Source organism: Talaromyces rugulosus, chromosome V, assembly GCF_013368755.1.
Source record: "Talaromyces rugulosus chromosome V, complete sequence".
NCBI lineage: Eukaryota > Fungi > Ascomycota > Eurotiomycetes > Eurotiales > Trichocomaceae > Talaromyces > Talaromyces rugulosus.
The window spans coordinates 2,281,628-2,308,345 of NC_049565.1; the positions used below are offsets into that span (position 1 = coordinate 2,281,628).

At 48.5% G+C, this 26,718-nt stretch overlaps 11 protein-coding genes and 1 non-coding gene across 12 annotated transcripts; 6 read left to right on the forward strand and 6 right to left on the reverse strand.

Moving 5' to 3' along the window:
• Positions 1 to 204: 204 nt before the first annotated feature.
• On the forward strand, positions 205 to 1,695 carry TRUGW13939_09336 (uncharacterized protein; the record flags this gene model as incomplete). The annotated part of the gene is made up of 3 exons (XM_035492459.1): positions 205 to 780; positions 834 to 1,040; positions 1,099 to 1,695. The coding sequence occupies 3 exons, from the start codon at positions 205 to 207 to the stop codon at positions 1,693 to 1,695; spliced, it is 1,380 nt and encodes a 459-aa protein (XP_035348352.1).
• A 521-nt stretch (positions 1,696 to 2,216) lies between these two features.
• Positions 2,217 to 3,611, forward strand: TRUGW13939_09337 (uncharacterized protein; the record flags this gene model as incomplete). The annotated part of the gene is made up of 1 exon (XM_035492460.1): positions 2,217 to 3,611. One exon carries the CDS (start codon positions 2,217 to 2,219, stop codon positions 3,609 to 3,611), a length of 1,395 nt encoding a protein of 464 aa, XP_035348353.1.
• A 1,072-nt stretch (positions 3,612 to 4,683) lies between these two features.
• Positions 4,684 to 10,004, reverse strand: TRUGW13939_09338 (uncharacterized protein; the record flags this gene model as incomplete). Its single annotated transcript, XM_035492461.1, has 5 exons — positions 4,684 to 6,133; positions 6,189 to 6,379; positions 6,439 to 9,208; positions 9,265 to 9,738; positions 9,820 to 10,004. 5 exons carry the CDS (start codon positions 10,002 to 10,004, stop codon positions 4,684 to 4,686), a joined length of 5,070 nt encoding a protein of 1,689 aa, XP_035348354.1.
• A 407-nt stretch (positions 10,005 to 10,411) lies between these two features.
• TRUGW13939_09339 (uncharacterized protein) lies at positions 10,412 to 12,139 on the forward strand (the record flags this gene model as incomplete). Its single annotated transcript, XM_035492462.1, has 1 exon — positions 10,412 to 12,139. One exon carries the CDS (start codon positions 10,412 to 10,414, stop codon positions 12,137 to 12,139), a length of 1,728 nt encoding a protein of 575 aa, XP_035348355.1.
• A 347-nt stretch (positions 12,140 to 12,486) lies between these two features.
• TRUGW13939_09340 (uncharacterized protein) lies at positions 12,487 to 14,403 on the reverse strand (the record flags this gene model as incomplete). Its single annotated transcript, XM_035492463.1, has 1 exon — positions 12,487 to 14,403. One exon carries the CDS (start codon positions 14,401 to 14,403, stop codon positions 12,487 to 12,489), a length of 1,917 nt encoding a protein of 638 aa, XP_035348356.1.
• Positions 14,404 to 14,606: 203 nt separating this feature from the next.
• TRUGW13939_09341 (uncharacterized protein) lies at positions 14,607 to 16,558 on the forward strand (the record flags this gene model as incomplete). Its single annotated transcript, XM_035492464.1, has 4 exons — positions 14,607 to 14,668; positions 14,739 to 15,405; positions 15,453 to 16,250; positions 16,310 to 16,558. 4 exons carry the CDS (start codon positions 14,607 to 14,609, stop codon positions 16,556 to 16,558), a joined length of 1,776 nt encoding a protein of 591 aa, XP_035348357.1.
• A 469-nt stretch (positions 16,559 to 17,027) lies between these two features.
• TRUGW13939_09342 (uncharacterized protein) lies at positions 17,028 to 18,546 on the forward strand (the record flags this gene model as incomplete). The annotated part of the gene is made up of 5 exons (XM_035492465.1): positions 17,028 to 17,262; positions 17,331 to 17,433; positions 17,486 to 17,538; positions 17,603 to 17,726; positions 17,781 to 18,546. The coding sequence occupies 5 exons, from the start codon at positions 17,028 to 17,030 to the stop codon at positions 18,544 to 18,546; spliced, it is 1,281 nt and encodes a 426-aa protein (XP_035348358.1).
• Positions 18,547 to 18,673: 127 nt separating this feature from the next.
• TRUGW13939_09343 (uncharacterized protein) lies at positions 18,674 to 20,595 on the reverse strand (the record flags this gene model as incomplete). The annotated part of the gene is made up of 2 exons (XM_035492466.1): positions 18,674 to 20,142; positions 20,214 to 20,595. 2 exons carry the CDS (start codon positions 20,593 to 20,595, stop codon positions 18,674 to 18,676), a joined length of 1,851 nt encoding a protein of 616 aa, XP_035348359.1.
• A 414-nt stretch (positions 20,596 to 21,009) lies between these two features.
• Positions 21,010 to 21,435, reverse strand: TRUGW13939_09344 (uncharacterized protein; the record flags this gene model as incomplete). Its single annotated transcript, XM_035492467.1, has 1 exon — positions 21,010 to 21,435. The coding sequence occupies one exon, from the start codon at positions 21,433 to 21,435 to the stop codon at positions 21,010 to 21,012; it is 426 nt and encodes a 141-aa protein (XP_035348360.1).
• A 778-nt stretch (positions 21,436 to 22,213) lies between these two features.
• TRUGW13939_09345 (uncharacterized protein) lies at positions 22,214 to 23,280 on the reverse strand (the record flags this gene model as incomplete). The annotated part of the gene is made up of 2 exons (XM_035492468.1): positions 22,214 to 22,631; positions 22,694 to 23,280. 2 exons carry the CDS (start codon positions 23,278 to 23,280, stop codon positions 22,214 to 22,216), a joined length of 1,005 nt encoding a protein of 334 aa, XP_035348361.1.
• Positions 23,281 to 23,668: 388 nt separating this feature from the next.
• TRUGW13939_09346 lies at positions 23,669 to 23,761 on the forward strand. The gene has a single exon. It is a non-coding gene; the product is annotated as a tRNA-Trp (tRNA).
• Positions 23,762 to 24,055: 294 nt separating this feature from the next.
• TRUGW13939_09347 (uncharacterized protein) lies at positions 24,056 to 25,906 on the reverse strand (the record flags this gene model as incomplete). The annotated part of the gene is made up of 1 exon (XM_035492469.1): positions 24,056 to 25,906. The coding sequence occupies one exon, from the start codon at positions 25,904 to 25,906 to the stop codon at positions 24,056 to 24,058; it is 1,851 nt and encodes a 616-aa protein (XP_035348362.1).
• Between the last annotated feature and the right edge of the window lie 812 nt (positions 25,907 to 26,718).

Sequence of the window (26,718 nt, forward strand, 5' to 3'; positions counted from 1 at the left end):
CCGCTAGGCGACCCACTAGTTAGATGCTTATAGGGGAGACCAACTATGATCTACCATACTCTAGCTATATGTAACTCGCCAGAAATTCCTTTAAAGCGACAACAATCTCCAGGTCGAATCCACTTACAACTTGCCTATATGTAGACACACATTTTCTATTTTTTTTACTTCCATCACCCAACAAGAACCAATAAAGATAACGACATGGCTGCAACAAGCAACAGAGGTGAAGGCTCTAGCTCCATTGCAACAGCATTTGCGTCCCTTTCAGCTGCAGATTCCACCCTACCCCCAAGATTTGTAGATCTCAAGCGCAATCTAATCAAAGGCCACGAAGAAGCCGTTTTGGCGGGATGGAACCGGCTTCTACAGCGACGATTGGCCTCTGATAGACTCGACAAAATCGATTCGTCCGCCATCCCAGAGGTTGAGTTTGCAACTATCCTCCAGAATGGCGGACGGCTTCCAAAGGACGTTGAACAGGAACTTCGAAAGTGCGGCACGATTATTGTGAGAGGCTTGGTGGATGAGAACCAGGCTTTGGCCTGGAAACAACAGATCCGGGATTATGTCCAAGCTAACCCGCAGACAAAAGGGTTCCCGGCCGGCAATCTCCAGGTTTATGAGCTGTATTGGTCCAAAGCGCAGCTGGAGGCCAGATCGCATGCAAACATGCTTTTGACTCAGATTGCACTGAATCGTGTGTGGGCAGCAAAGCCTCAAGATCCAGTTGATCTTGAGGTTCCGCTCACGTATTGCGACCGACTGCGTATGAGAACGGTGTGTACTCGTCTAATCTCATTTGATGTACCACCAGAGCTGATGATTTTTAGCCCGGCGACAAATCGTTCAACCTTGGGCCACATCTTGACGGTGGCTCGCTCGAGCGCTGGGAAGACACCGAGTACGTCAAATGTTATTCCAACATCCTCCGTGGCGATTGGGAAAACCACGACCCCTTTGACGTGACCCATCGTCTGAAAGCAATTGTCGACATGTACAAAGGCCCGGGTGGATGCTCCGTGTTCCGCTCATACCAGGTACGCATTCCTGTGTTGGTCATTTTTTGATATTCTTGAGGTATATTGACTTGGCCAGGGGTGGCTTTCCCTCTCCGACTGTGTCGCTGGCTCTGGCACGCTCCGTGTAATGCCAGACTTGACTGCATCCACAGCTTACACGGTCCTCCGTCCTTTTGTCAAACCGGATACCAATGGAACTGATTGGACCATCGATCTGGACAGCCCAACTTTCCATGGAGCAGCAATGGGCAAGGGCCAGGAACTCACTGCAACAGACCACCCTCATCTCAACCCTCACGGTTTCGTATCAATCCCACGCGTGCGCCCTGGCGATGCAGTGTTTTGGCACTGCGATGTTGCGCACATGGTCGAAGCAGAGCATCGTGGAAACAGCGATTCCAGCGTCCTGTACATCCCTTCGGTGCCATTGTGTGAAGTGAATAGCAAGTATGTGAAGAACCAAAGGGATATCTTTCTGCAGGGCCTTCCCCCGCTTGACTTCCCTGGTGGCGTGGGCGAGAGTCAACATGTACAGAGAGGTGGGAGTGAGGACATTTCCCCAGGAGCAGGCAGAAGAGCCATGGGGCTGGAGCGGTTTGAGCCGGGGTCTCAGGCAACAGTAGGACAGGGAGAAGCAGTTCAGACTGCAAATGCAATTCTTGGGTTTGAGTGAGATGGGGGGGAGAAATCAAAAAGTTGATTAAACCGCAACTCGATAGGGTAGGCGGTAGTCCTGGATATTTCTAGAATAGGAAGCACACGTGATGCAGAAACCTCGCCCGACGATTTTCCAGTTTCTTAGGCAAAAGTCGTTTCAATAATCCCGATTTGTCCTCGGTCAATATATGGTTTATACCACATCGACCAGCATAATCTAGTCTTGCTAAGCAACTAACCAGCTAATACTGATGTGCAGATCTACTATGAGGCGAGAAAGAGTGTTGAAGCAGGAAAATCCCGGGCGAAGGCATATATAAATTTATTATTGGTCATATGACAGAAGAGGACAATCATTGTGATGGCGTTGCGGCGGGACATCACATATGAATCTGCTAGCTATAAACCACTTGACCTCATCTACCTTCACCCTGCACTGCTGCCTGGTCAACCACCTCTACAAGCGACTCGCTTTTATGATTGTTATTACCACTATTCACGTCACACCACACTCGAAATCATACTCGAACCACAAACATGACAGAAATCCTGATACTTACCCCCTCGAAAGCAAGCCCTCTGGGGTCTCCATTCAAAAGAAAACTCACACCGTCGCCTGAATCGTTCCCTTCAAACAAACGCGTGATTCTGTCCCCAGAGCCACTATCTCATGCTCACCCAGCGACCGTGAATTCTGTCGTTGTTCCACCACTCTGCCGACACATAGTCATGCCCTTCGATCTGTCTAAGGATAAGAAAGGATTTTCCAACCCCAATCTCAACATCCTTTTGAATCTTTTTCCGCATCTGATATCTGTGTCTTTTGATGGATACAGCTTAGTTTTTCTTTTTAGCACATTGCCACCAAAGCCATGGCCAAAAACAATCGCCGGGGCTTTGCCTTATTTCACGACCGATTCTAACAACAACGGCCCCCTTTCCCCTTTTCTCAATCGCCAGAGCAAACAACCCAAGCTGCATTTGTACAGTGAAAGGGATGCCAATGACCTGCTCCCACAGGAGATTGATGAATTCCTTGAGCTTGTATCAAGTGCCTTTGGCAAACTCGATATCGCTGTTACTGAGATCCAGTATTGGGAACACTTCTTCGTCGTTGTGCTCGAGGACCGCAATACCGATTTGAAAAATGTCCCGTGTCAATTTGCCAAATGCCTATGTTTTTATCTTTTTGAATGGGAAATCCATCGACCGGATATAAATTCATATTCTGCCCGCCGCATGAAAGAGCCAAGAGACACCGTGAAAGACGATAGTACGTATGAAATATTACGTCCAGGCATCATGGTCAGCTCAGGTTGGCTGAACGAAAGTGGCGCCGAACTCCTAACCTCATCTGGTACACTGATTCGAGACTGTACTGGCGAAGTTTACATGACCATCGCCTCGCATGGATTCCCCAATGGCGGTAAAGTCTTCCATCCAAGCGCCAATGGCAGACAGATCGGAAAGATTATCAAGAAATTCGACCATACTGATGTTGCGTTGGTCCAGCTTGACGACACCGAGACTTTCACAAATGAAACTTTCGAAAGTCCAGTTGATGACGTTCCAGCAACAAAACTACAAGACTTTTTACCATTCACTGAGCCATTTATGGCTCAACTTGTTTATATGAACAACCCATTTACAGGATATTCTCGGGGCATGGTTGGCGCTTATTCAATTACACGAATTCCCAGCGATGCCCAAAATGCGACCGACATGCGATGGATCAAGACCAGATGGTTTTACCTGGGCCAGGATTTCGTCAAAGAACTTGTGGATGGGTTGTACGGCTCAGTAATCTGGGATGCAGATGGCAAGGTGCTTGGATTTTTCAATTTTGCAATTACACAAGGAGCATTGATGAACTGGGGCTGTTTCGTGGCAAGCGATGAAGTTGCAGAACAGGGCTATTGTATTTCACCATAGGCAAGGCATGCAGTTCTCTTTTGATTTAAGCATGGGAACTGAGGGAGAAACCTCGGTTATATTTAGTTTATTCCTGTAGTACTAGATGCACTTCTTTTTGAAGTTGCAGTAAAGGATAATTTGATTTACTAGCTTTGCAAATTCCAAAATAATTCAATATTAGAAACAGCTTGATATAGCTTATCGTTACATGTGCACTTAAAGATGTAATTCAAAGATGTAATAGAGTCTTAGCTAATAATACAATTCCTCTTTTGTTTGATTCAATCAATTCCAAGCAAACATCTGATCACGATGTAATGGCATCTATTATTAGTTAAAGGACAAAGAGAAGCTTATCATTGATAATAGTGAAAATTTTGGCCAATCTGGACTTTATCCTAGCATCTGAAGCAGCTAGGTATAAAACAAAGGAGGCTAACGAGTCCTCGATGCGAATGAGAATTGATTTAATTCTCGCAAAATGCGCTCAGGCTGCAAAAGAGGCTAGATAGCCCTCAACAAGCGATTCAGGATTTTGGATTACAACAGAACCATCATTAGGAATGAAAGTCCGGTATAAAAAGCAAGACCTGTTTTTGAAGGGCAACGCCGATTACGCCCTAGTACATAGCGACAGGGAGGGAGCTAGAGACACACAAAAGCAGCTTGCAGTAGACTTGGAATCAAAACATGTGTCTAGATATTCGTGATACGGTTGCCATACTGTTTGTTGACCAGCCGTCTTTATTGGCGGGCATCATATGTTTCTGATTTTGCATAAGACCGTGTTGGTGGTTGAAATCATGGCCAACGAGAGCGATAGTCATCATCATCGTCGTCGCAGGCCAAGTCGGTTCGCAGGCTTGTGTACACTGATTTCTAGATTCTTTTTGACACTATTCTCCAAAGAAAAAGCCAATGATGTATCAACAACTATTCAAAAATGAAACTTTTGTGGTTCATATTGCCAGACAATAATCGCTTATCATGGATGCAGAGAAACTCTTTAACCAACTCCAGTAGATACAATCATAGAAAACACAGGAATATAGCTAACTCGGATCGAAAAAGATGGATTTTTTGTACAGGCTTATGCCACAGGAGCCAGGACATCAAATGCACCTGTGCCAACAACGTTGAGACGACCAGCCACGATCCGGCTACTGGGGCTCTTGAAATCGTCAAAGTCACGCTCAAGAACAGCTTCTCTCATAAATCCCAAACTAGTCTCAAATGAACTCTTTGAGAACGGAGAGTTACTTTCTTTAATGAGCCCATTACGGCTAAAAGCCTTGAAACCACCACTGTGCGTCATGACATCACCAATCAGGTTCAGGTGGCGGTTGTCGACAGTGATGCTGTGACCAGTGAAAACGTCGGACATTTCACGGATGATTGAGGAGCGAGCCGCCTCGACTCCGTAGAACAGGAGCATATCGTAGACCGAGTTGGTTCGGATGGTGTGTGGGTTGATGTAACCCTGGTAATCACGCATGGCGAGCAAGTTCACACCTTCGATATCGATGTGTGCAGGTTCCCCCTTTGCTGAATCAGCTTTGGTGTATAGACATGCGCCAAGACCACGGACTGCCTGGATCACTGCACGACGAGCTGCATCCTCAACAAGCGGAAGAACCAAAAGCTTCGGTGTATCGATAGAATATTCTAAGCGAATAGAGCACGAGTTGCCCTTCTTCGGGTCGAATTTGAATGAACTGATTTCGTCGTACTTATCTAAAACTTCCTCCTCGCGCATTTTTGCGTCTCTGATGTCGGCTTTCATGTCTTCAGGCAGCTCATCCTCATCATCAGCAGTATCCATGTCGTCGCGGCGAGCTTTCTTGCGGCTACCCGCGTTACCAACGCCCTCGTCACCATCGGATTCCGAGTCAGAGTCGATCTGAGCTCTTCTGATCTCTTCCTCCTCATCATCAGGTCCTTCGTAGCTGACTTGGTTGTTACGGTTGCTGCCACTCTGGCCACGTTTAGCGTCATCTTCGTCATCCTCATTATCCTCATCATCTGCATCATCCCCGCCTCCTGCCGTCTCAGCCGGGCGAGCAGTGCCATCGAAAGAATCGCTGTTGCCAATCGAAACTCCAATGTCAGGTTGGGCGGCAGAATAAACCTTGAGGTCCTTCTCGTCTTGACGCCTCTTCAACTCGGTCTTAATTAGCTTTATGAACTTCGGTAAAAACTCGTCTTGGAGTGCACGAAGAAGGTCTTTTTTGGTGATAGCATATTCTTCAGCATATTCCTTTGCCTCGAAAAATGCAAGTTTAATGTCATAAATTTTGGCCTTCGTCGAGTCTTTGCCGGCAGTTGTACTTTCCCTGACTTGAAGCTTATCAATGACCTCGGCGATGCTCAGTCTACTGATACCCTTCGCAAAGGACTTTCCAGCTTCCTCGCTCAGCTCCTGAATGACCTCAACTGACATAGTTGGCGTTGTAGGCTTTTGGCTAGCAGTCATAACAATTTCGCGAAGTCGAGGGACACCAAGGGTGACGTTACGAGCACTGTGACCTGCCAAGTGGAACCTGAGAGAATAATGTTAATAAAAAGTGCAATTCAACTGTCATCGAGAGGCCTTACGTGTTCAATGTCATCTGTGTTGTCTGCGAGCCAATAGACTGACTAGCAACGATACCGACAGCATCTCCGGGATCAATGACGCTATTCAAGTATTTCATGAGCATGACACTTTCGAAAGATTTCTTGCTCAAAACACCGGAAACATTCTTTTTCTTGTCCTTGAGGACCTGGTCCGGGTTTTCGTCTTCATACTAAACATACCATTAGCCAATTTCGGAGCAAAGCGAAGTGTATCTATCCATGAACCTACCTCCTTCAACGCCTTTGAAAAGGCCTCAGAGACACTGCCATAATGTCCACCAGGGTGGTATACAGATAAGACAGGGTCTTTGACTGCGACTTTACTCGCCTTTTTGACTTGCTTCATAGCGTCTTTATGCCATTGGGAAACCTCTGGTTTTTCGAGCATGTGGAAGTCTTGCGTCATGTTCAACTGGGCCATTGCAGATACGTAATTTTGAGCCAAGAAGCTGAAACTCTGTAAATGAACTTGCTTTCCAACATCGAGGCCGTCTTCTCCATAGATGAACTGAATCATTGACCCTCCATTGGCTGTATCTCGGACAGATGAATCATATTCAACCTTAACCGCCTCCATACCCTTGACAAGACATCGTTGCAAGTATCCGGATTTAGCTGTTTTGACGGCGGTATCAATCAAACCCTCACGTCCTGCCATGGTATGGAAGTAGTATTCTTGAGGTTTTATACCCGTCAGGAAGCGTCCGCAGACATAGCCTCCAGCCTGTGGATGGGTCTCGAATGCTTTGTATGACGGCAAAGTCTTTCCGCTGACCATAAGTGGTACACGGCGACCTTCAAGAACCTGCTGGCCAAGATTGCATGAAATCAAATTGGCATTGACACCTGATCCTTTCGCACCGGTTGTTGTCATCAGCTGCATTTGATTCGAGGGAAATTGTTTTACAAGGCCATGCGGAAGACACTCGGATGTGATCTCGGATGTAAGCGTCTTGGTGCGAGAGTTGAAGACACTGTCCAGGCCAGACTGTTTCTCGTCGTCGCGCAAAACATCCTCCAAGCGACGTTGAAGTTCCGCATTCTGATTGGGCGCAGGATTTTGATCGAGCGTAACATATTTCAAGGCAACGTCGCGTCCGAGCGCGGTAGCCTTCTCAAGGATGTCCCGACGTTTACGATCACCGTCGGGTGTCAATCGAAGATCCTCGATACCACAACTAAAGGCTCGCATGTTGAGGAACCTAGTAAGGAGTCGACCAAGAATACTCAGCAAGCTACCTGCAATAGTGTTGCCGTAGATCTCATGGATGGCATCAATAAAACCACCACCAGATGCACCAATTTGCTTTTTATCCAAGATACCGCAAAGTAGCTCTCCATCTTTGAAAATGACCTTGCCTTCTTCACTGTCCTCTCCCCATCTATCGCCCGGAGTAGATGACTTTCCGTGAAGGTTGAGACCCCGTCTATTTGACGGGGTAATATTTTTCAGAACAGTAGAAATGACTTGTTTTCCGGTCCAAAGACGTCGGGGGCGTAGCATAGCTGGCTCAACAAGCTGTATTCGGTCGGTGACAGTGTTGGCATTTTCGGGTCGCAGACAGCTATAGAGAAGTTGCTGATATTCTTCTTTGTCGAAGAATGTATCTCGGCATGTCAAAAAGGTAGACACCGTGATGTGATCTTGAATAAGACCTCTGAGAGGCTTCCCGTCGGTAGAGGATATGTACTGGTGATCGGCATCTGCAATCATGGAGAGCTCCGCTCGTGCTAGTGTGTTTTGTGGGAAATGCATATTCATCTCATCACCGTCGTAGTCTGCATTGTACGAACTAGTGTTTGGATAAGGCAGCCGTAGGACTCGTTCATTCGGCAGTACACGTGCGCGGTGTCCCATCATGGATGGTTTGTGAAGTGTTGGCTGACGGTTCATAACGACATAGTCACCAGTGGTAAGATGACGGTAAACCTTCTTGTTGCGATTGCCTTTCATTTTGACATTGGATGGTGCCAGTAGCTGGTTAGCAAGAGCAGTACGCTCGTCCAAGGTCTTGAATTTCAAGTTCACAACTTGGCCCCATTCATTTTCGATTGCTGAAGCTCCTGGGTATTTGTCTGGACCATTCATCACAGCTTCCCTCAGTTCATGGAAGTTGAAAGACGTGACTGGCTCGGGAAATGTCAATTTCTTTGCAAATACCATAGGAACGCCAACTTCGTGAGTCTCAAGACTAGGATCAGGAGAGATGACACTGCGCGCGGCGTAGTTAACACGCTTTCCCATCATGTTCTTCCTGAAAAGACCTTCTTTCTTTTCAAGAAGCTGCTTGACACCGTTTGCTGAACGAACTGCAGCAAAACTTTGGGGACCACGATCACTATCAATGAGCCCATTGACTTGTTCTTGAAGGGTGACAATTGCCTGGAGCAGGTCACGATATTCCCGAGACGCAGCGCCGACGGACTCGGCCGTTTGCCTCTGGTGACTAATGTAGTTAATCAGATCACAGGTCTTCAAGATCTGTGTCAATGGTGTATTTTGCTGGGCCTCCATGATTTCTCCGCCTTGCATTGCAGGCGGTCGGAATCTGTTTGGCGGAACAAGAAGGCTCTTGATAAACAACATGTCCGGTGAAATCTTGATTCCCGCGCGGGAGCTATAGACGAGGTTCAAAATATCACGCTCTCGTTCAAACAGAAGGCAGATGGCTGCATAGACTTCCGGAGACGGAACAAACTGCTGGGAAGCTTCGGGGTCGCCTTGGCTGGAAGATTTGGCACCTTGAGCTAGTTCAGCAGCAGCATGGGCACGCACTACTTCTTCCTCGGCTCCATGAAGTTCCGTTACTTTGCCTATGGCGTTGGCGGTTGGCTTCTCTGTTTCTTTGGACTTAGAGAAAATTTTGTTTTCTTCTTGCAACACGATGAGAGGGTTGGGGGCGGTCATGCCGGCCATTTTCATGGCCATCTTTGCTTTCTCAGGCAGAGCTTTTCGGAAAATTTTCGAGTAGCGATCTTTACGGTAACCAGGAGAAATGCTATATTAAGGTTAGGTAATTTTCCAGCAAGTAGCAATGCAAGAAGTAAGACTTACTAATGGCAGGTCGCACACTTCTTCGCAGCTGCGATGTCTTTCATAAACTCCTTGATCAACTCACGCCGCCGGTCTGTGGCAACAGCATTCTTTTCCTCGGGATAGAAGCCTTCTTGTTCGTTCTGTTTCTGGACTTCGCGAATGCATTTTTTGACGAATTTGTTCCTCCTTTCCATCTTTGTCTGGGGGTCGATATGTCCATCCTCGTCGGCATCGATGGCTTCGTCTCCTTCTTCTCCGATTGAATCAACTTCTGCGACCTGTTCAACTAAGCCATGCTGTAAAAGTCGGAGTTTACAGGCATAGAGGTTGGTCTCTGTTCGAGGCAGACGCAGTCGATGGCAGAAATCACATTTTGCTCGTAGCAAGCGAAACATTTGATCAAAAAACGTGACATTGTAAACATTTACTGGCAATTCTATGTGACCTGGATGTCCTGGACATGACCATGAGCTTGCGCGGCAAGTTGTGCAACTGTAGGCGTGTGGAATTAGCGATCTTATCGACTGAATACGTTCCTCAAATTTCAAGCGGAGTTGAGTCATGTCAGCTTACATATGGTCACCCCATGCTCCTAGAGCTGGATCGTATAATGAAGATGGCACAGGATTATTCAGAGAGTCCAACGAGGGGGTGTTGAAAATGCGCTTGACTGATATCTTCTTGATATCATCTGATGAATAGATTGAAAAGTCGACTGCCGCAAGCGTGCTTGGGACAGGACGAGCGAAAGATGACATTCTGAAAGGGCCCTTATGAGAGCAGAGCACCCATGCCAATTGGCGTATGAAGGGCTGTGTGTTGGACTCTGCAATTGCCTTCAAAAGGTCGCCGAGCGGAGTAATTCGAGCAGGCGGGACGCTTGTCGAGAAACTTTTTTTGGAGACTCTTTTTCTGTCGGCTGCCACCGCCCTCACCATCCACCAATCCACAGCGGGCTTCAGTTGGGCGCTAAAATCGGGAACTTTGTGCGCGTCTGCAGGCACGTCACTGCATTCTTATTGTCTTCGACCACCTTCAACAGAAAACCTCATTTCATCCTATTACAGCTAAAGCGGCTGTCTTTTTACGGCGCTCGCATCCATCCTCGATATCCCGGAATCCTGAATCAGTTCTCGCGGGTGAGTGGAAATCTCTCGCCTCCGTCATGGCCGATGTGTCGCTGAAAAGGCCTCACCCGGAGGAAGAAGAACCAAACGCACAGAAGAGATCGCGCTCCAACAATGGCTCTCCTATGCCAGCCGCCCCTGGCTCTGGTGGAGGCAAGGTCGACATCGACCGTATGGTCGCCGAGGCCAGAGCCAGGGCTGAGCAGACTCGAGCCAGGCTGCAAGCCGCAAGAGGAGATGCCTCTGGGCCATCTACGCCTAGTCCAGCGCCTCCTGCTGCTGCTACCGGCGCCAACAGCGCAATGTCTAAGCTTGAACAGATGAAAGCAAGAGTAGCAGCTGCGACTAAAAAACTCGGCGCCACCACCCAGCAAAAAACAGCCACCCCTCAACCACCAATTCGCTATGAAGACGATCTGTCAAAGGCACGGGGCGGACTGGGAGTAGGTCTTCATCCAGCACTTCTAGCAGACTCCAGCCAAGGCGCAAAGGGCCGCAATGCAGTACAGCCCGGTTTTTCTACCACGGCGAACCGCCGAACAGAGTCGAAAATTGGAAAAGGGAAGCCCGGGTTGGATCTTTCTGGGCCATCGCTGGAAGAAATTCGACAAAATCCGTATTTCGATAACACTCTCCATGCTACTTCGAAGCCTCGCTTTGCAAAGCAGCTCATTTTCAATCAAAAAGGGAAATACATCGCCCAGGCCGCGGCTCTACGCAGCCAAGCACAGCGGGAAGAGTTGAAGAAACGGATTGCCGAAATGACGCGACAAACAGATGAGGATATGGGTGCTGAAAGAGCTTTCGAAGTTCCCGAACCTCCGGCACTCGAATGGTGGGACGAAGGTCTGGTTAATGGAGACAATTACGCTGCGATCGACGATCCCAAGAACATCAAAGTCGGTACAGAAGACTCGCTAGTCACGATTTATATTCAGCATCCCGTTTTGCTATCAGCCCCTCAGGAAAAATTGGTTCCAGCGCAAAAACCGATGTATCTCACATCCAAAGAACAAGCCAAGATTCGCCGGCAGCGGCGCATGGCAGACCTAAAGGAACAACAAGCGAAAATCAGATTAGGCCTGGAACCTGCTCCGCCACCAAAGGTCAAGAAGTCCAACCTCATGCGTGTTCTGGGTGAAGAGGCTGTCAAAGATCCTACGGCTGTAGAAGCCCGTGTGAATCGCGAAATTATAGAGCGACGCGACACTCACGAGCATGCAAACCAAGAACGCAAGCTTACCCAAGAAGAGCGGCGGGAGAAGCTTGCTGCTCAGCAAGAAAAAGATGCCGAAAAAGGAATATACGTGAGCGTCTACAGAATCGACAACCTTGCAAATGGTCGCCATCGATTCAAGATTGGTAAAAATGCAGAACAAATGGCGTTGACGGGTGTATGTGTCATGCATCCGAAGCTCAATCTGGTCATCGTCGAGGGTGGCTCTCACTCAGTAAACGCCTACAAGAAGTTGATGCTTAACCGCATTGACTGGACCGAGAACTCTGGTCCAGCTCCTCAACGGGAAGGAAACCGGGAAGCGGCCGCCTCGTGGCTGAACCCTGAAGATGAAAAGGGTGAATTACGAGATCTCGGCTCTAACACTTGTACTCTGCTTTGGGAAGGTCAGCAAAGGACGAGAGCATTCCGCAAATGGCTGGGAGCGCGAATTTGCGAAACCGATGCCTCTGCCATGAAGACTTTGTCCAGAGCCAAGATGGAAAACTTTTGGACTTTGGCTAAGAGTTCAAAGCAAGCTATTGCGTGAATACTACGTATAGTCTATCCTTGGCTGCTTGAGACATACCGGGTACCAGTCCGAGGATGAATTTGAGGAAGCATTCAATGTTTAAATAGTATGAGCTACATTTTTATAATTAATTTGCATATATGCACGAGTATACTATTCCAATATTGCAATAGGGGTAAATAACGTTAGATTCATTGATTTCATCCCAAAGCAACGGATTTTTGGCCCAAACAATAACCGACACAACTTTTAGTAGCCAAAACAACCTTTGAGCCTGAGCACATCAACTCTTAAAAAAACTCCTTGCAAATGCATTAAACAAGTCTCAAGTGCTGTCATAACGATTATATGTGAAAAACGCTTTTCTACATAGGAGGGTTGCCACCCGGGGCATTACCGTTACCAGTTAACTGGCGTAATATATCCAACTGTGCTTGAACTTGATTGAAAGCCGTCTGGTTCTGTGGAATTTGACCTTGGGCACCCGGTGCTGAAAACGGAGTCTGGGTTTGCTGCTGTTGCTGTTGTTGCTGTTGTTGTTGCTGTTGTTGCTGGTGGTGCTGTTGCAGGGCAGCAAAGAAAGCTGGGTTAATATGTGCTCCTGCCGGGAATTGTCCATATTGATTCTGCTGGGCTGGCATTTGTGGCATTTGAAATGGGAATTGGGGCATATTTGGCGGTAGAGATTGACCGAATGTAGGGTTCTGAGGTGCTTGCTGAAACTGCTGAGGATAAGGATACTGCGGATATTGTGATGTAGGCGAAGCGGTGGTTTGAGGAAAGTTTTGGTATTGGTTAGGAGCAGAGTTCTCGCGAGAAAAGTCTTGTCGACGACCTTGACTCGAAGAATCCCAACCACCCCGTCCACGACCACCTCGCCCAGATCCTCGGTCAAAGCCTCGTGTTCCTCGTCCTCTACCGCGGAAATTGCCACGACCGCGAAAGCTCTGAGGTCCCTCCACTAGTGTTTCTTGAGGGCCCATCATTTCGTGGTAATTTCTAGGTCGAGCAAGCGGCGTGTATCCATCCTCTGTTGTCACTCCACCATCTTCGTCGTCATAGTTCAGCTCACTCTGGCGAAGGCGTGATGGGCCGGGAGGCTCTTTTCTTCCTTTTCCACCGGGACCCTCGGTTTTCCCTTCTCTCTTTTCCTTCTTTTTCTGTTTCAATCTCCGCTTGTATTCCGCTTCTGCTTCGTCGTCCGAAAATTCAATCTCGTCTTCGGCGACTTCTTCGTCGTGGAAGTTGGACGCATCGCTGCCCTTGATTCCCTTGAGGGCTTGTGTGAAAACAAAAGTGGAATGACTCTCCACGTAATAAACAGGTTTCGCAGATGTCAAGCCAAATTCCTTGATCTTTGCTGAGTCTCGGAAACGCACTGTATACAAAGGCTCTTCTACCCGTCCCAAGGTGTCTACTACAACCCCAATGACAGTGCGATCCTCGAGACATAGCAGTGAGTTGGATTCGAGCACTTGGTAGTCACCGGTTACATTAGCCCTGATGAGGATAATGTTCTCAACGGCAGATTCCACCTGACCAAGTAGCACGATTTTCATATCTGGTGTGACAGTTATATCAGGAATAGGCGCAACCTCCTCTTGCTTTTCGTTTGCGGTTTTTATGTGGGCTCCGCCACCAGGTTTCCCTTCTCCTTCATCGTCCGAGCCGCCTTCGGCGCGCATCAGAATGCGGGCTGTTTCTTCTGCGGTTAAAATTGGGTAGTCTTCTTCGTCGTCATCGTCGCTATCATCAGAAGAATCCGTAGAGCTATCCGTGGATGATTCATAGGGCGACGAGTCAGCCTCCCACTCTGGATGTTCCTCCTCTGCTGTTTCGGTTTGGCCGCTTGCTGTGGCTTCAGTTTCCATCATATCTCCCGTCTCAATATTTCCGTTTTGGACTCCGGCGTGAGAGCTCTCCGTGTTTTGACTTGTTGGGTGCGATAGTTCTTGCGCCTCGGGCGCATTTACCATAACTTGGTCGTCATTTGAGGATGCGATCTTGTTCTCGACATCAGTCTCAGGCTGTTGGGCTTGAACGCTGTTGTTCAAAAACGAAAGTCCGGGGATTTCAGATGCAGGTTGCTGAGGCGTAGAAGGCACGCTGTTGGCATTGGAGTTGTGCGCAGCAAAATGAACTGGCGTATGCCCAGTCAAAGGCGTATTGTAGAAGTCGCTGCCGTTCTCGATTGGTGGAGGAACCGAAAGAGAAGTCGAAGTGTCTGCTGAGGGTTGCTGCTGCTCTTCTGGCGCATTTTGTTGTTTCGTCTGGTCCTCCATTTTATGAAATGGCCTAGAAACACGCGAAACAAAAGTCACTGTGTTGTGAGGCAAGTGCAGACCAGACGAAGGTGGCGGATATTTTTTTTGCGGAGCTGCGTCATTGGCCGCTGGGGCTTCCGTACGGCTTATCGATAAGCGCTGTCGACACGTTTTATGACGCTTCAACATCCATCTAGGCTTATGAGGATCACAATAGTAGAATGTCTTCCTCTGAAGATGAGCATTCCAGCGAGGCGCATGGTGCGCCTCGCAGGGTCCCAAAGTGCGTCATACACTTCAATTCTCTCAATTCCCCCAAACCAAACCTACTAACAGAGGAAAACCGCTGTCAGAGGCCCTCCCCAGTTCTATCTGCCATTGAAAGCTGCCCTCTACATCTTTGCTATCTCCAATTTTCTATCGGCTGCCTATGCGCCAATTCAGGACTGTGACGAAATCTTCAATTACTGGGAGCCAACCCACTACGTCGATCATGGCTATGGGTTACAGACGTGGGAATACTCTCCAGAATACTCCATCAGAAGCTGGCTCTACATCACATTACACGCCGCAGTTGGCAAGACGAGCGCTATTTGGAGTCCTCGAAAAGTAATACATTTTTATGCCATTCGGGGTTCTCTCGCATTCTTTTGCGCCGCATGCGAGACCCGTCTCTATTCGGCGATATGTCGAAGACTCAACGCTGCTATTGGCCTTCTTTTCGCGATGATCGTTGCGTTCAGCCCTGGATTTTTCCATGCTTCGACATCATTTCTGCCATCTAGTTTCGCCATGTACACTTCGATGCTCGGTCTCGCGGCTTTCCTCAACCGAGGCAAGAACAAGATTGCCGAAGGTATTATGTGGTTTGGTGTGGGCGCTATTGTCGGCTGGCCTTTCTCTGGTGCATTGCTTCTGCCGCTTATTGGCAGTGAGCTTCTCTCAGCAATCTCCACCGGCGATGTTCAAGATGCTGTTTGGGGGGTGATCAATGGGGCTCTCAGATGCTTTGCCATTCTGGTATGGACTGTTCCCACGCTGTTACGCAACTTGACTAACATGAACAGGGACTTGAAATCGGCGTGGATTCCCTTTTCTTCCAGAAACCTGCAATCGTACCTTGGAATATTGTCTCGTACAATGTGTTTGGTGGCGAGGGAAGAGGCCCCAACATCTTTGGCACCGAGCCTTGGACATTCTACATTCGGAACTTGCTGTTGAACTTTAATGTCTGGGTCATTCTGGCCATTTCCGTTGCGCCTTTGCTCATTTTACGAGCCTTGTTCGGGTCTCGGGCATCGAGCTCGAATCAAACAATTCTACGGCTATTAGCCTACAGTTCGCCATTCTACCTCTGGCTTGCCATATTCACTGTTCAACCTCACAAGGAAGAGCGATTCATGTATCCTGCGTATCCGTTTTTGGCACTGAATGCGGCTCTTGCTCTCCACCTGATTCTCGAATATGTTGGCACCAACAAGCCCGGCACGTTGATGGGACTGATCCCCGGAAAACTTAAATTGGCTGCTGTCACAGCATTCATTCTTGTATCCATCAATGCGGGGCTTCTGAGATCTGTCGGTATGGCAACTGCTTACAATGCGCCACTAGGTGTGTACGGTGCACTTGAAAAGCCTGGTATCGCGAAGGAAGGCGATTCCCTTTGCCTAGGAAAGGAGTGGTACCGTTTCCCATCTTCCTTTTTCCTCCCAGACTCGATGCAAGCGAAATTCATCCGCAGTGAATTTTCCGGGCTATTGCCAGGTGAATTTCCCAATGGCAGCACTATCAAAGCCTTGCTCTCTGGTGCAGCTGCAATTCCATCCGGGATGAATGATCGCAATGAAGAAGATCCATCAAAATACGTGAGTTTCTACCCCCGATTCTCCTGTAACTCAGTACTGATCAGTTGTCTTCTCGGCAGGTTGACATCTCACAGTGCTCCTTTCTCGTGGACTCTTCCTTCCCTAGCGCTCCACCCACCGAGTTAGAGCCTGACTACGTTCACGACACTGATAATTGGGAACAGATAACCTGTAAGAAGTTCCTAGACGCCTCAAACACGTCGATTCTGGGCCGGGTAGCCTGGATTCCCGACCTGCCGTTTATCCCTACGCCTTATCGGCGGCAATGGGGAGAGTACTGCTTGCTGCGACGAAGGCAAGATTCATAGATCCATAGAACTTCCATTCATCCGCATATCTCTCAAATCTACTTTTTGAAATGGTCCATCACTAATAATAAATATTGTGGCCGCGGATGGAAACCCAGGATTCTCTACACATAAATAGATTAGCAAAGCGGTGATCAAAGCGATTATGGGAACCCGATTGAGTCGTCGTATGGCCTTTCCCAATCGGGAAAAAGAATCCCGTCCGTTTTGGGACTGACGATGCACCGATAAGCTCAGGCGTTTCCCCTCACTTGTCGGACGCTGTATCAAGTGCAGATAAATGTCTTGGTGGGAGTGTTGTTAACCTTGTTAACACGGACATCATTCAGTACCATTTTCCGTCGGTCTAGGCAGCCCTTTTGGGTTGGCGGGGCTTTTGGATATTTCCAAAAGTTATTTGTATATATCAGTTAAATACATCTATTTAAATTTTGTTTGTACACTTCTTGATTATCTTGGTGACATCACCATGGGGATAATGAATCGAGTTACGACGACGCTCAACATTCCGAAGTACCATCTGCTTGACGGCCAGCTGCAACCTTTTGATATAGCAGTCGGGATTGCAATAATCACTGCATTATCATGGTCTTTCTTCTTTCTGCTTCGCAATTTGAGCAATACCCAGAAACAAAAAACCAAAAGACCATCGACGCCGGATCTCGAGCAAGATAGACTGAAGAAGCCTACTAGGAAATTTGGCGGTGTGCTTGCTTTCTATACCGAAAAATAGAAAAGTATTCTTAGGCTGATATATTTTATAATGATACAGAATGGACACCGTCTTCATTCAAAAGACCAGAGCCAGTTCCTTATCCAGAATGGGACGTAGAGACATCACAGCCTATTCCCTATCGGCCTTTTCGCTATGGACCGTAAGCCATTATTTCTTCTTTTGGTGCTATAACGACTACTAACTTGCAATAGCAAATATTTTGTGACCATGGGACTGAGGAGCATGAATTGGGATGAGTGGATTGGTCGGTTTTTATTCTATTCGTCTTAGTGTCGCCCATTGCCAGACTATGTCTAACAGATATTCAGAACTGGACAATCATTATTCGCGGTTTCACGCCGACAAGGCCCGCCGCATCACAGAACGCGGCTCAAAATGCTGCAAGACTGCTCCAGAAGCCATGGAGGGTGCCATCGAGCTCCTCGAAGAATTGTACGGAATTACCCCTTCTTCAAAAAACTCAGCTAGAGCTAATATATTGAGCAGAGCATCATACCTCCCCGCTCGCTACCCAAACATGTTCCGCAAAACCGCTGTCGGTGTCGACAACCTGTTCACCGGGGAAAGCTTCAACATTGTCCAACGCCCTCTTGCCGAAGACCCCATGATCATCTCATCGCGTCTGATCCAGGATGACTTGGCACTCATGTTTGAAAAGCCCGACGGACAGTACTATCTCCTCGCGGGCGCGATCCTGCTCGCAGGGTTCTGGCGCCTGCAAGACAAATTCGGCATGCCACTCAGCGAAATCCACAGCTCTGCTGACGTACCCCAGTTCCGCGAAAAGCTCGAAAAAGGGATGATGAATTTCTTCCGCCGAATCAAGCCGGAGGACCCCGTGTTGCGAAACAATTACTTCTTACAAGTCGATGACGATCTAGCTTGGTCGAACAGCATCGGGTCGGAAGATTCCGATGGGATTTCGTGGAACACGGCAGAGAAGAATCGCGCGATTGAGCATCACTATTTCAGGTCGGAGAGACAGTCGCTGAGACGGCTGCCGCGCTCTGGGGCGGTGGTGTTCACTATTCGCACGTATTTTGAGCCTGTGACTGAAATTGCCAAGGAGCCGTATGTGCCGGGGAGGCTGGCTTCTGCGGTTCGATCGTGGGGGGATGATGTGTCGAGGTATAAAGGCAAGGAGAAGTATGAAGAGGTGCTGCTGGAGTACCTCGACAAGAAGCATGAGGAGCAAGTGGCCAATGGGCTGGAGCTGGAGAATGAAGATGAAGTGCGCGGATATCCATATTAATAGTATAATGCTTCAAATGTTGTAAATGGTGTATAATCGCTCATGTATTCTGTACATATGCATTGCCGATGCTCCAATATCCATACCTAGACGCCCAAGCAAATAAATCCAAAGGCAGCTGAGCTATTCACGCTGCACCCAGCGTATCTATGCTAGTCTTCTGCAATCGTCTTCGCCGCGTAGCCAGCTCACGCTCTTTGCTCTTGCGCCAGTCGCATTCGTCGCGGAACTCACAGATTCGACATTTCCAAGCATCTGTCACCTCGACTCCGCGCGGCGCGCGTTCGCCTCGCCACCAGTTCAACTGGTCGGACGAGTAAGATGTTAGGTCGGACGGGTCAAAGAGAAAAGAACGGCTGCCCAGCTCAGTCGGTACGCCATCCTCTGCTTGCGTCGAAGAAAGGTATTTGGCCGTCAGAACTGGGGAAATCACCGTGGGATAAGACTCGAGGAACTTTGGCTGCGACTGCGCAGGTACAGAGGGGGCGATGTTTTGATTTTCCTTGGCGGGGAGGAACGTGTAGCGAAGTTGTCGTTTCATTAGCTTCCAGAGGCTAGCTAGATTATTATGGGAAAGCAAAATGCTCATTGAATCCTGGCTTGCGCCAGGCACATAATCCGGGTCTGACTCTTGCGAAGACAAAGCGTCGAAAAATTGATCATTCAGTCCTCCAACTTCGGCAAGAAATCCATCGGTAAATACGCGCTCCGTGTCCAAGTCGTAACGCTGGGCTATTGTTTCGATCGTCACGTCGTCGCTCGTCACCAGCCGGTTGAGCATGTGGTAGTATAGCTGCAACTGCAGGTGTGTTGGGCGAAAAGAGGTGCTGGAGACTGTTGGGACTGATCGACTGGCACGCGTTTTGATGTCTGTGAGGTAGATTCTCGGAACGTCGACATATGAGGACTCGAGATCGGTCGGTTCTTCATCCTCTTTTTCCACAGGTTCAACGACTTGGCTCCACCCCATGTCATCTAATCTCTTCCCACCCCGAGACGGCGACAAAAGGTAGTCCGTGATGGACATTTGATATTCCGGCAAAGCCGCCTTCGCCGCATCCGCGTCTGCATAGAATACATCGGCAGATGCCTCCAATTCCGAGTCCGGGCAGATATAAGAGAGCTGATCAATAATGCCCGTCACGATCTCACCATCGATGCATCCCCAAATCTCCAGTTCTCGAGTCATGCCATATTCGCGGAGGGTTCGAAGACCCTGGATGATATTCCATATCCTCAGCGCCCAGCCATCCTCCTTGGTCGTGATCTCGACGGGCACTGTGACGTGCACCTCTTCCTCCAGGACTTTGTGCACAGCGGTGCCCTGTTTCATTGCTGGCGTCCTCCGTTTCCGTCCAAATTTTGTAAGGGTGTACCAGTACTGCAACTCGCACCAGGCCGGGGCGATCAAGTCCGAGACCGAGAGGGCCTTGTTCGGCGGTTTGCGAAATCGCTGCAGGGGCGTTTTCTCGGCGGGATTATTTTGAGTTATCTGCGTAACTGTCTTGGCCTGTTCTTCCGCCGTCCACTGTTTTTCCCGCGTCTGCTGTCTCTCTAGGTCACGATGTCTGCCTTCTGTGGATGTCGGGTGTTCAACTAGACGCTAGCTCGTCAGGCCGTCAGCTCTTCAAAAATACGATAAATCAAATGGATTTTTGTCCACATACCACTGATCGGAGGGAGCTCGTGCTCTGGAGCCTTTGAAGGACTCGATAGCAGTTTTGAATGTTGTAGTTGCTGCTGCTGTTGCTGCTGCCGCCGCTTGGCCGCAGGACTCCATGTCTCGCGACCCAGCACCTTTGGGATACGCGCAGAATGGGGTATCTCATTATCTTCAATATCGGTGACCAGCAGAGGTTCCTTGAGATCACTCAGCTGCGCCGCCGCCGAATCAGCTAGAGTTGTTTGTCGGGGAGGAGTCGCAGGTTGGGTCTGCTGGTGGTGGTCCGCGCGTTCAAGCAGCTGGGTTAACAGCACCTCCTCGTCGGGCGTAAAGTCGGATCCGTAGTCGCTGCTATCCTCCTGGTCTTTTTCCTGTCCGATTTGCATCTCGTCTTGGTTGGCGAATCATGGCAATGCTGGTTGTAATGGAAAGAGATGGACAGAAATGTTGTTGTGCTTGATGTTGAGATGGCATGACGCGCCGGCCCGCGTTCCCGACCTCACATCTCTATTATATAAGAACTTGTATTAATATCATTGCCCTTTTATTTATTTGGAGGATATCATTCATTCGAGTGTTTTCATATCAATAGGGCTCATTTAATTATAGATGTAGTTGGTTCTCTACATCTAATGTATATGTACTATCTGGAGCTGTGTAATTATATATATCCAACAGATCATTACCATGTGGTATGTATACTTTCAAATCCATCATTTGTACCAGTTCCTATCAACTGATCAATACTTGAATGATACACAAAAAGTCTCCCCTGTAAATATGATACAAGAATGCATGTCTTACTCAACTTGACTCCTACCCCCCCTACTCAACTCCTCCAAAGCCTGCATTGCATCCCCCCCTTTCCCCTCTGGAACAAAAACATGATCATGAAAATACCCACTAACAACATTCGCACTAATGCCCCGGGAGGCAAGCTTGTTTGAAATCACCGCCATTAACCCCACAGCCTCCAGGCTGGAGTGCACTTTCAGTGAGATCTTCTTGCTCGGGTATGTATACTCGAGGCCATGCGATTCGGCGGCTTGTTTGGTGAGTATGAGGGTGAGACCTTCGACTTCTTGGAAAATGAGGTCTGGGTGCAGAGTGGCCAGTGGGAGGGAAGATAAGGGTTGGGTGGTTGTGCTGAAGACGTATGTTTCTGTGTGGAGGACTGGCTCGAGAGTGCGCAGGAGTGCTGGGAGGTCTGTTTCGCCGATGGGCATTTTTGGATTTATTGAATACTTGTGGACGAATATTGTGTATGTTTCAGTAGGTACAAGGATGTATCTGATATTTATAACCTTTGAGCTTTCAATTCATGAGTACAGACATGTTATCCATGACCACTAGTGGGTCTTGTTTATAACCCCCGCGGGCCACACAAGCCAGACGGGCCACCTGTAATGCCATATAAAATGACCTTTTTCTAGGATTTAGAAGCAACCACATATATATATCAAATATTATATAAAATATGCCATAAACAACTGATTTTTAAGATTAAAAATTCGACAAGGCTATACTAAGAAAAATCACACCTTTATTTAATAAAACCAAAAAAATACACTATATACAACTGTGATTTTCCTAAAAATAAATAATTACTTAATAAAAGTTGATATACATATAGAGTTTTATATATAGAATAACACACTTGATTTTTAAACACAGTATTTCAATAAAAATGGTGATGTTTTCAACCACAAAAAATGGCCTTTCGTATGGGATTACAGGTGGCCCGACTGGCTTGGTGGCCCGCGAAGGTTATAAAATACGTTAACGCCTTTAGACAAATATTACTCCAATCAAGAATCTATTAAGATAAACCCAATCTATGCTCGTGCAGGTAGCCTGCTAAATCCTGCACGTGTTCTATGTAGTTCATATGTAAATGTCTATAATCTATATCCATGCTGTAGCGTCAAGACCCAACGCCAATGCAGATATATCGCGTATGTTGAATAGTTACGAAAAAACAAAAACCTACCCTGTATGCTTGTATCAAACCGCCGGCGACGCAATAGGCACGGCATCCAATCCCCCAGCAACAGCCATCGCCGCCGCCTCCGCCTCACGCGCCGCAACCTCACGCGCAGCCCTCTGATTCAACCAACTCAGATACGTCTGCCACCCAATTGCAATAACCCCACCAAACACAGACCTAAACTGCGGCGGAACATACAAAAAGCTAAACGTGACCACGGCGGGCCACAGCTTGACGCTGTTCCACAAACTGCTCGGCAGTGCACGTTTCAGCCGCTGCCATGTTTCGTCAATAGAGTCGCCGACGAGTAGGGACTGCACGCTGAAGAAATAGCTATTGAAGACGGGAGCGAAGACGGCTTGTTGGACGCAGACTTTGGTGAAGATTGAGAGGGCTTTGGAGGAGTAGTTAAAGTTGTGGTGGAGGAACATGAACCTTTATGGAATTAGCACTTCCCTATTTTTTCCGTCTCTGTGTGCATGGTGTGGGTTGCTCACCATTTATATTGCGGAATACTCGTCGTCAAGCCAATTGTCAAATGTCGCAGCGTGCGCAACGGATCATATCCAACCATCACCGGCTTTTTATCCTTATCATTATCATCACCACCACCAGCAGTATCATCCGCGGGCTTCGCTTCACTCGGAAACAGCAGCTGCGCACCGAGATCTCCACACAGGTAGATCACAAACGAACTGGCCATCTGCGTGACATATGGCCGCCGGTCCTGGGTGCGCGAATACCATGATCCAAAACGGCCGAGCGGGCCTGCCTTGATCGCTTCCAGGACAGAGCGATTTCGAGGGCCGGCGGTTGTTGTTATTGTTGTTGTTGTTGTCAAGGGCGGGATGGGCGCGCCGGCGGACGAGGCGGTAGTGCCGGGGGGTGTTGTAGTTTTCGAGTCAAGATGTTTCGTGATATTATTATTATTACTGTTGGTGTTGGTGTTGGCGTTGCTGCTGCTCTCGGTAGAATGTTTCCGCTGCTGCTGAAAAGTCCGCTGTGTTCTATATTTCAGGGCCGAGGCGTTGCTTCCTGAGCGTCGTCCTCCAATGGAGCCCAGGTCTAATATTAATCGGCGCATTGTCGGTATGTACTTGGTGTCTTTCGAGAATCATTCAAGGAACGAATGGCCCGAAGATTTTGTTATAGGGCGTCGTTTGACGGTATCGGGTATATCGGTTATATCGGGTATTAGTAATGCTTTGTCGCTTATCGACGGCGGTGTATAGTGTGTGGTCTATGGTATATGCCAACGAGAAAAGGAATAAACAGAAGGAAGAAATAAAAAAGGGAATAAAAGAAACAGTCTACACTATAACAAGAGAATGATGGCGGAGAGGTATTAGGATATAAGTTGGTTGGGAGTTGGTTGCGGCACGTGGTCTGCTCCAAGGACAAAGTTGATTCGATCAATGAAAGTGATAAACAGAACTTTTCTTTGCTTACCCGAATACGACGTAGTTCAATATGGCCACATAGTTCAGCGGTTAGAATTCCTGATTCCAGATGCCTAATGGGCAAGAGATTCCAGGGGATCCTAGGTTCGAGTCCTAGTGTGGTCATCGTTTTTACGCTGTTTTTGTTATTTCAACCTCTATAAAATGTTTTTTTAGCGTCAATAATATAGAAGACATCACCCCAAAGTCCTAACACTAACTACCGTTATATTTATTGTCACTCAATGTAAAAGCCAAGTTATACATTATTGAAATTCGTTATGTAAGTCTATAAACAGGTATTTTCGTAAAACAAAAGCCTCCCAAACGCCGTGACTCGGCAACAAAGCCAGTCGTAATGCAGATTATGTGCATAGTTATTTATAGATATCAATACATACCAAAAGAAAGTAAAAAGGATTATTTTTTCCGCGCAACAATACTAAAATCCGAATCCTTCGTATTCACACGGTCAATATCATAAGGATTGCCGTCATACTCGGTGTGCACGCGCTGGATACTGCCACCGGTGCGCGTCGACGCGAGCGATTGCGTGCGCTGGGCATGCTCCAGTCGAGGCTCGGCTGTTTCTTCTTCGTCTGAGCTCGAGCTGATCTCGTGCGGGGGCGCGGCTTCGGTGCGATCAAAGGTCTCCTCCTCCTTTTCGCTCTCGTCTGTTGCGGACGGGATGGATTCTTGCAGTTTGCGGACAAATGCGGCAGACTCGCCGGCGTATTTGCATCTTTCACGGATGGATGCGCCGTATTTGTAAAAGAGGAAAGGAAAAGGTACGCAGGCAAGTGCCAAAAAGGCTGGGATGGTCGATGCCCAGTGAATACCCAGGCGGCCGTACATGTAGGTGGTGAAGAGAGGGAAGGCAGCACCGAACAGGGAACGGAAAACGGCGTTGGCGGCGAGAACAGAGGCGGCGAAGATGGTGTAGGCGTCGATAAGATAGCTCATCACACTGAGGAAGACGAGCACCATGCCAAATCCAAAGGGAACGCCCGCGGCGATACTAGCCATCCAGTGGATGGAAGGATAGTTGGTCCATGCAAACCAAAAGAGGCCGATAGGAAGCGCGATACTGCCGACGAGTGTCGGCGGTAAACGAGCCTCGGGGGGTGCAAATCCACCATTTGCCTGCTCGGCCCTCATGTACCGTTTGTTGTCCCAGATGTTGTATGCCACGGCAAATATCATTCCAACCATGATACCCAAAAAGGCCAGACCGGAGATACCCTGGCTCCAGCCGCGGTTCTCAGCGTAGACGATGGGGAAAGCGCCAAAGAGCATGTAAAGCGTTCCGTAGATGATGGCCATGTAGATGGAGAGGAGGAAGACAATGGGCTCACGCAGAAGCAAAACCCATGGTCGGGAGAGGGACGTCTTGAAAGCCTGGGCGAGCGACACGTGGCCGCGGTCAGCCTCCATGCGAGTAATATAAACCTTGCCGGTCATCTTGGACAGCTTTTCCGAGCGCCGACGCAGCAGCACTGGCGCATAGGTTTCCGGGATTAAAAGAGCACCGATAATCCACAGGGCGCCGGAGAAAGCAGCCAACAAGCCCATGACCCAGCGCCATCCGGCAGCCTCGCCGAGGAAACCACCAACAATGGGGCCGAGGACAGGGCCGAGGAAAGGCGCAGCAGCAAAGAAACTCATGGCGACACCTCGCTGAGACGCAACAAACATGTCAGCAATCACACCACCCGCATTGGTGAGCGGAGACGACCCAAAAGCGCCGGCGAAAAAACGGAGGATAATCAGAGTCCACGAGTTCTGGGCACCGGCACAACCAGCGTTGAAAGCCGTCAAAAGGGCGTATGTGGCGATGAAAAGTATCTGTCGACCAAATAGTTCACTGAGCGGCGCCCACATCAGTGGTCCAACGGCAAAGCCCATCACAAAGAGCGAGATTCCCAGTGTGGCGACTTCCTCGACAATACCGAACTGGAGCATGATCTGGACCATGCCGCCGCTGTAGGCAGACGACACCAGCGAGACGGCCAGGGTAGCCCAGGCCATCACTCCGGTAATGAACCACTTGGTGAAGGGGCTGAACAGCATCGGGTTGCGAGGGTCGTTGGGGATCCATGAGATGATATAAGGGTCCTCCTCGGTTCCGGAGCCTGGATACGGATAGTTGGCGACTTCGGGCGTGACACCGGCCTGGTCATACACCTTGCGCCAGTATGGGATGCGCGAGGACTTGACAGGTTCCTCTGCCTGTTGGCTCTTTTCGGGGTTGCCATTTGTGGGCTGCGCCATATCGGCGGTTGCGCAATAGGACTTGGATGCAGGACAAGATCACGGTCTATGCGCTCGGAGTGACTACACAAAGATAACACAAAGATAATAATAGTAACTGGTTGAAGGGAAGAGGAGCCAGAAGTAAGGTCGTTCGTGAGCAAGAGCAAGAGAAAGCAGCCGAAAACAGCCAACCTCGGGGGCAAAGCTCTTTTAAGTTAACTACGTACTATTTTTTTTTTCCCTGGGTTGGTGTCAACGGGCGAATAGTAAACCACCCCCCCCCCCCCCCACCATAGCTGCTGCATCTTGCATAATTATTAGTATTATTATTTACTGCTGGTCTAACCAACAATCGGGACAGTGTTCTGTCAGCAGCAACCAACAATGTAAAGGCTTAATGCGAGGTCGAGATTTGGTACTGGGTGGAGATGGCGTCATGACTCATCCAGTGTGCATACGAAGTAGTGCATTATTTTTATTCTTATCATTAATCTTGCCTTCCAGTAGTAGATTTCGGCCGAGCCTGACAGTTTCTGACTCTTTCAACGGCGCATAATATGGACAAAAACGGAGGAAAGTCCTAGTCGCATTTGACCATTATTAATCCGTGAAATAATAATAGTAATAATCAAGGTTTGTCTGCTTGTTTTGCCGTGTTCAGGGTCTGAGCCAGATGCCGATTACCGAGTTTCGGCTGAGAGAGATGCATAAGCCGCGCGCATTACTTTTAATCCACGCACAAGCGGGGCACGCCCTGCGGCACTAGTCCCGATGTGGAAAAGCTACCGATGCCTCGGTTTTCTATAGAAGAAATACTCCGTATGTACAGT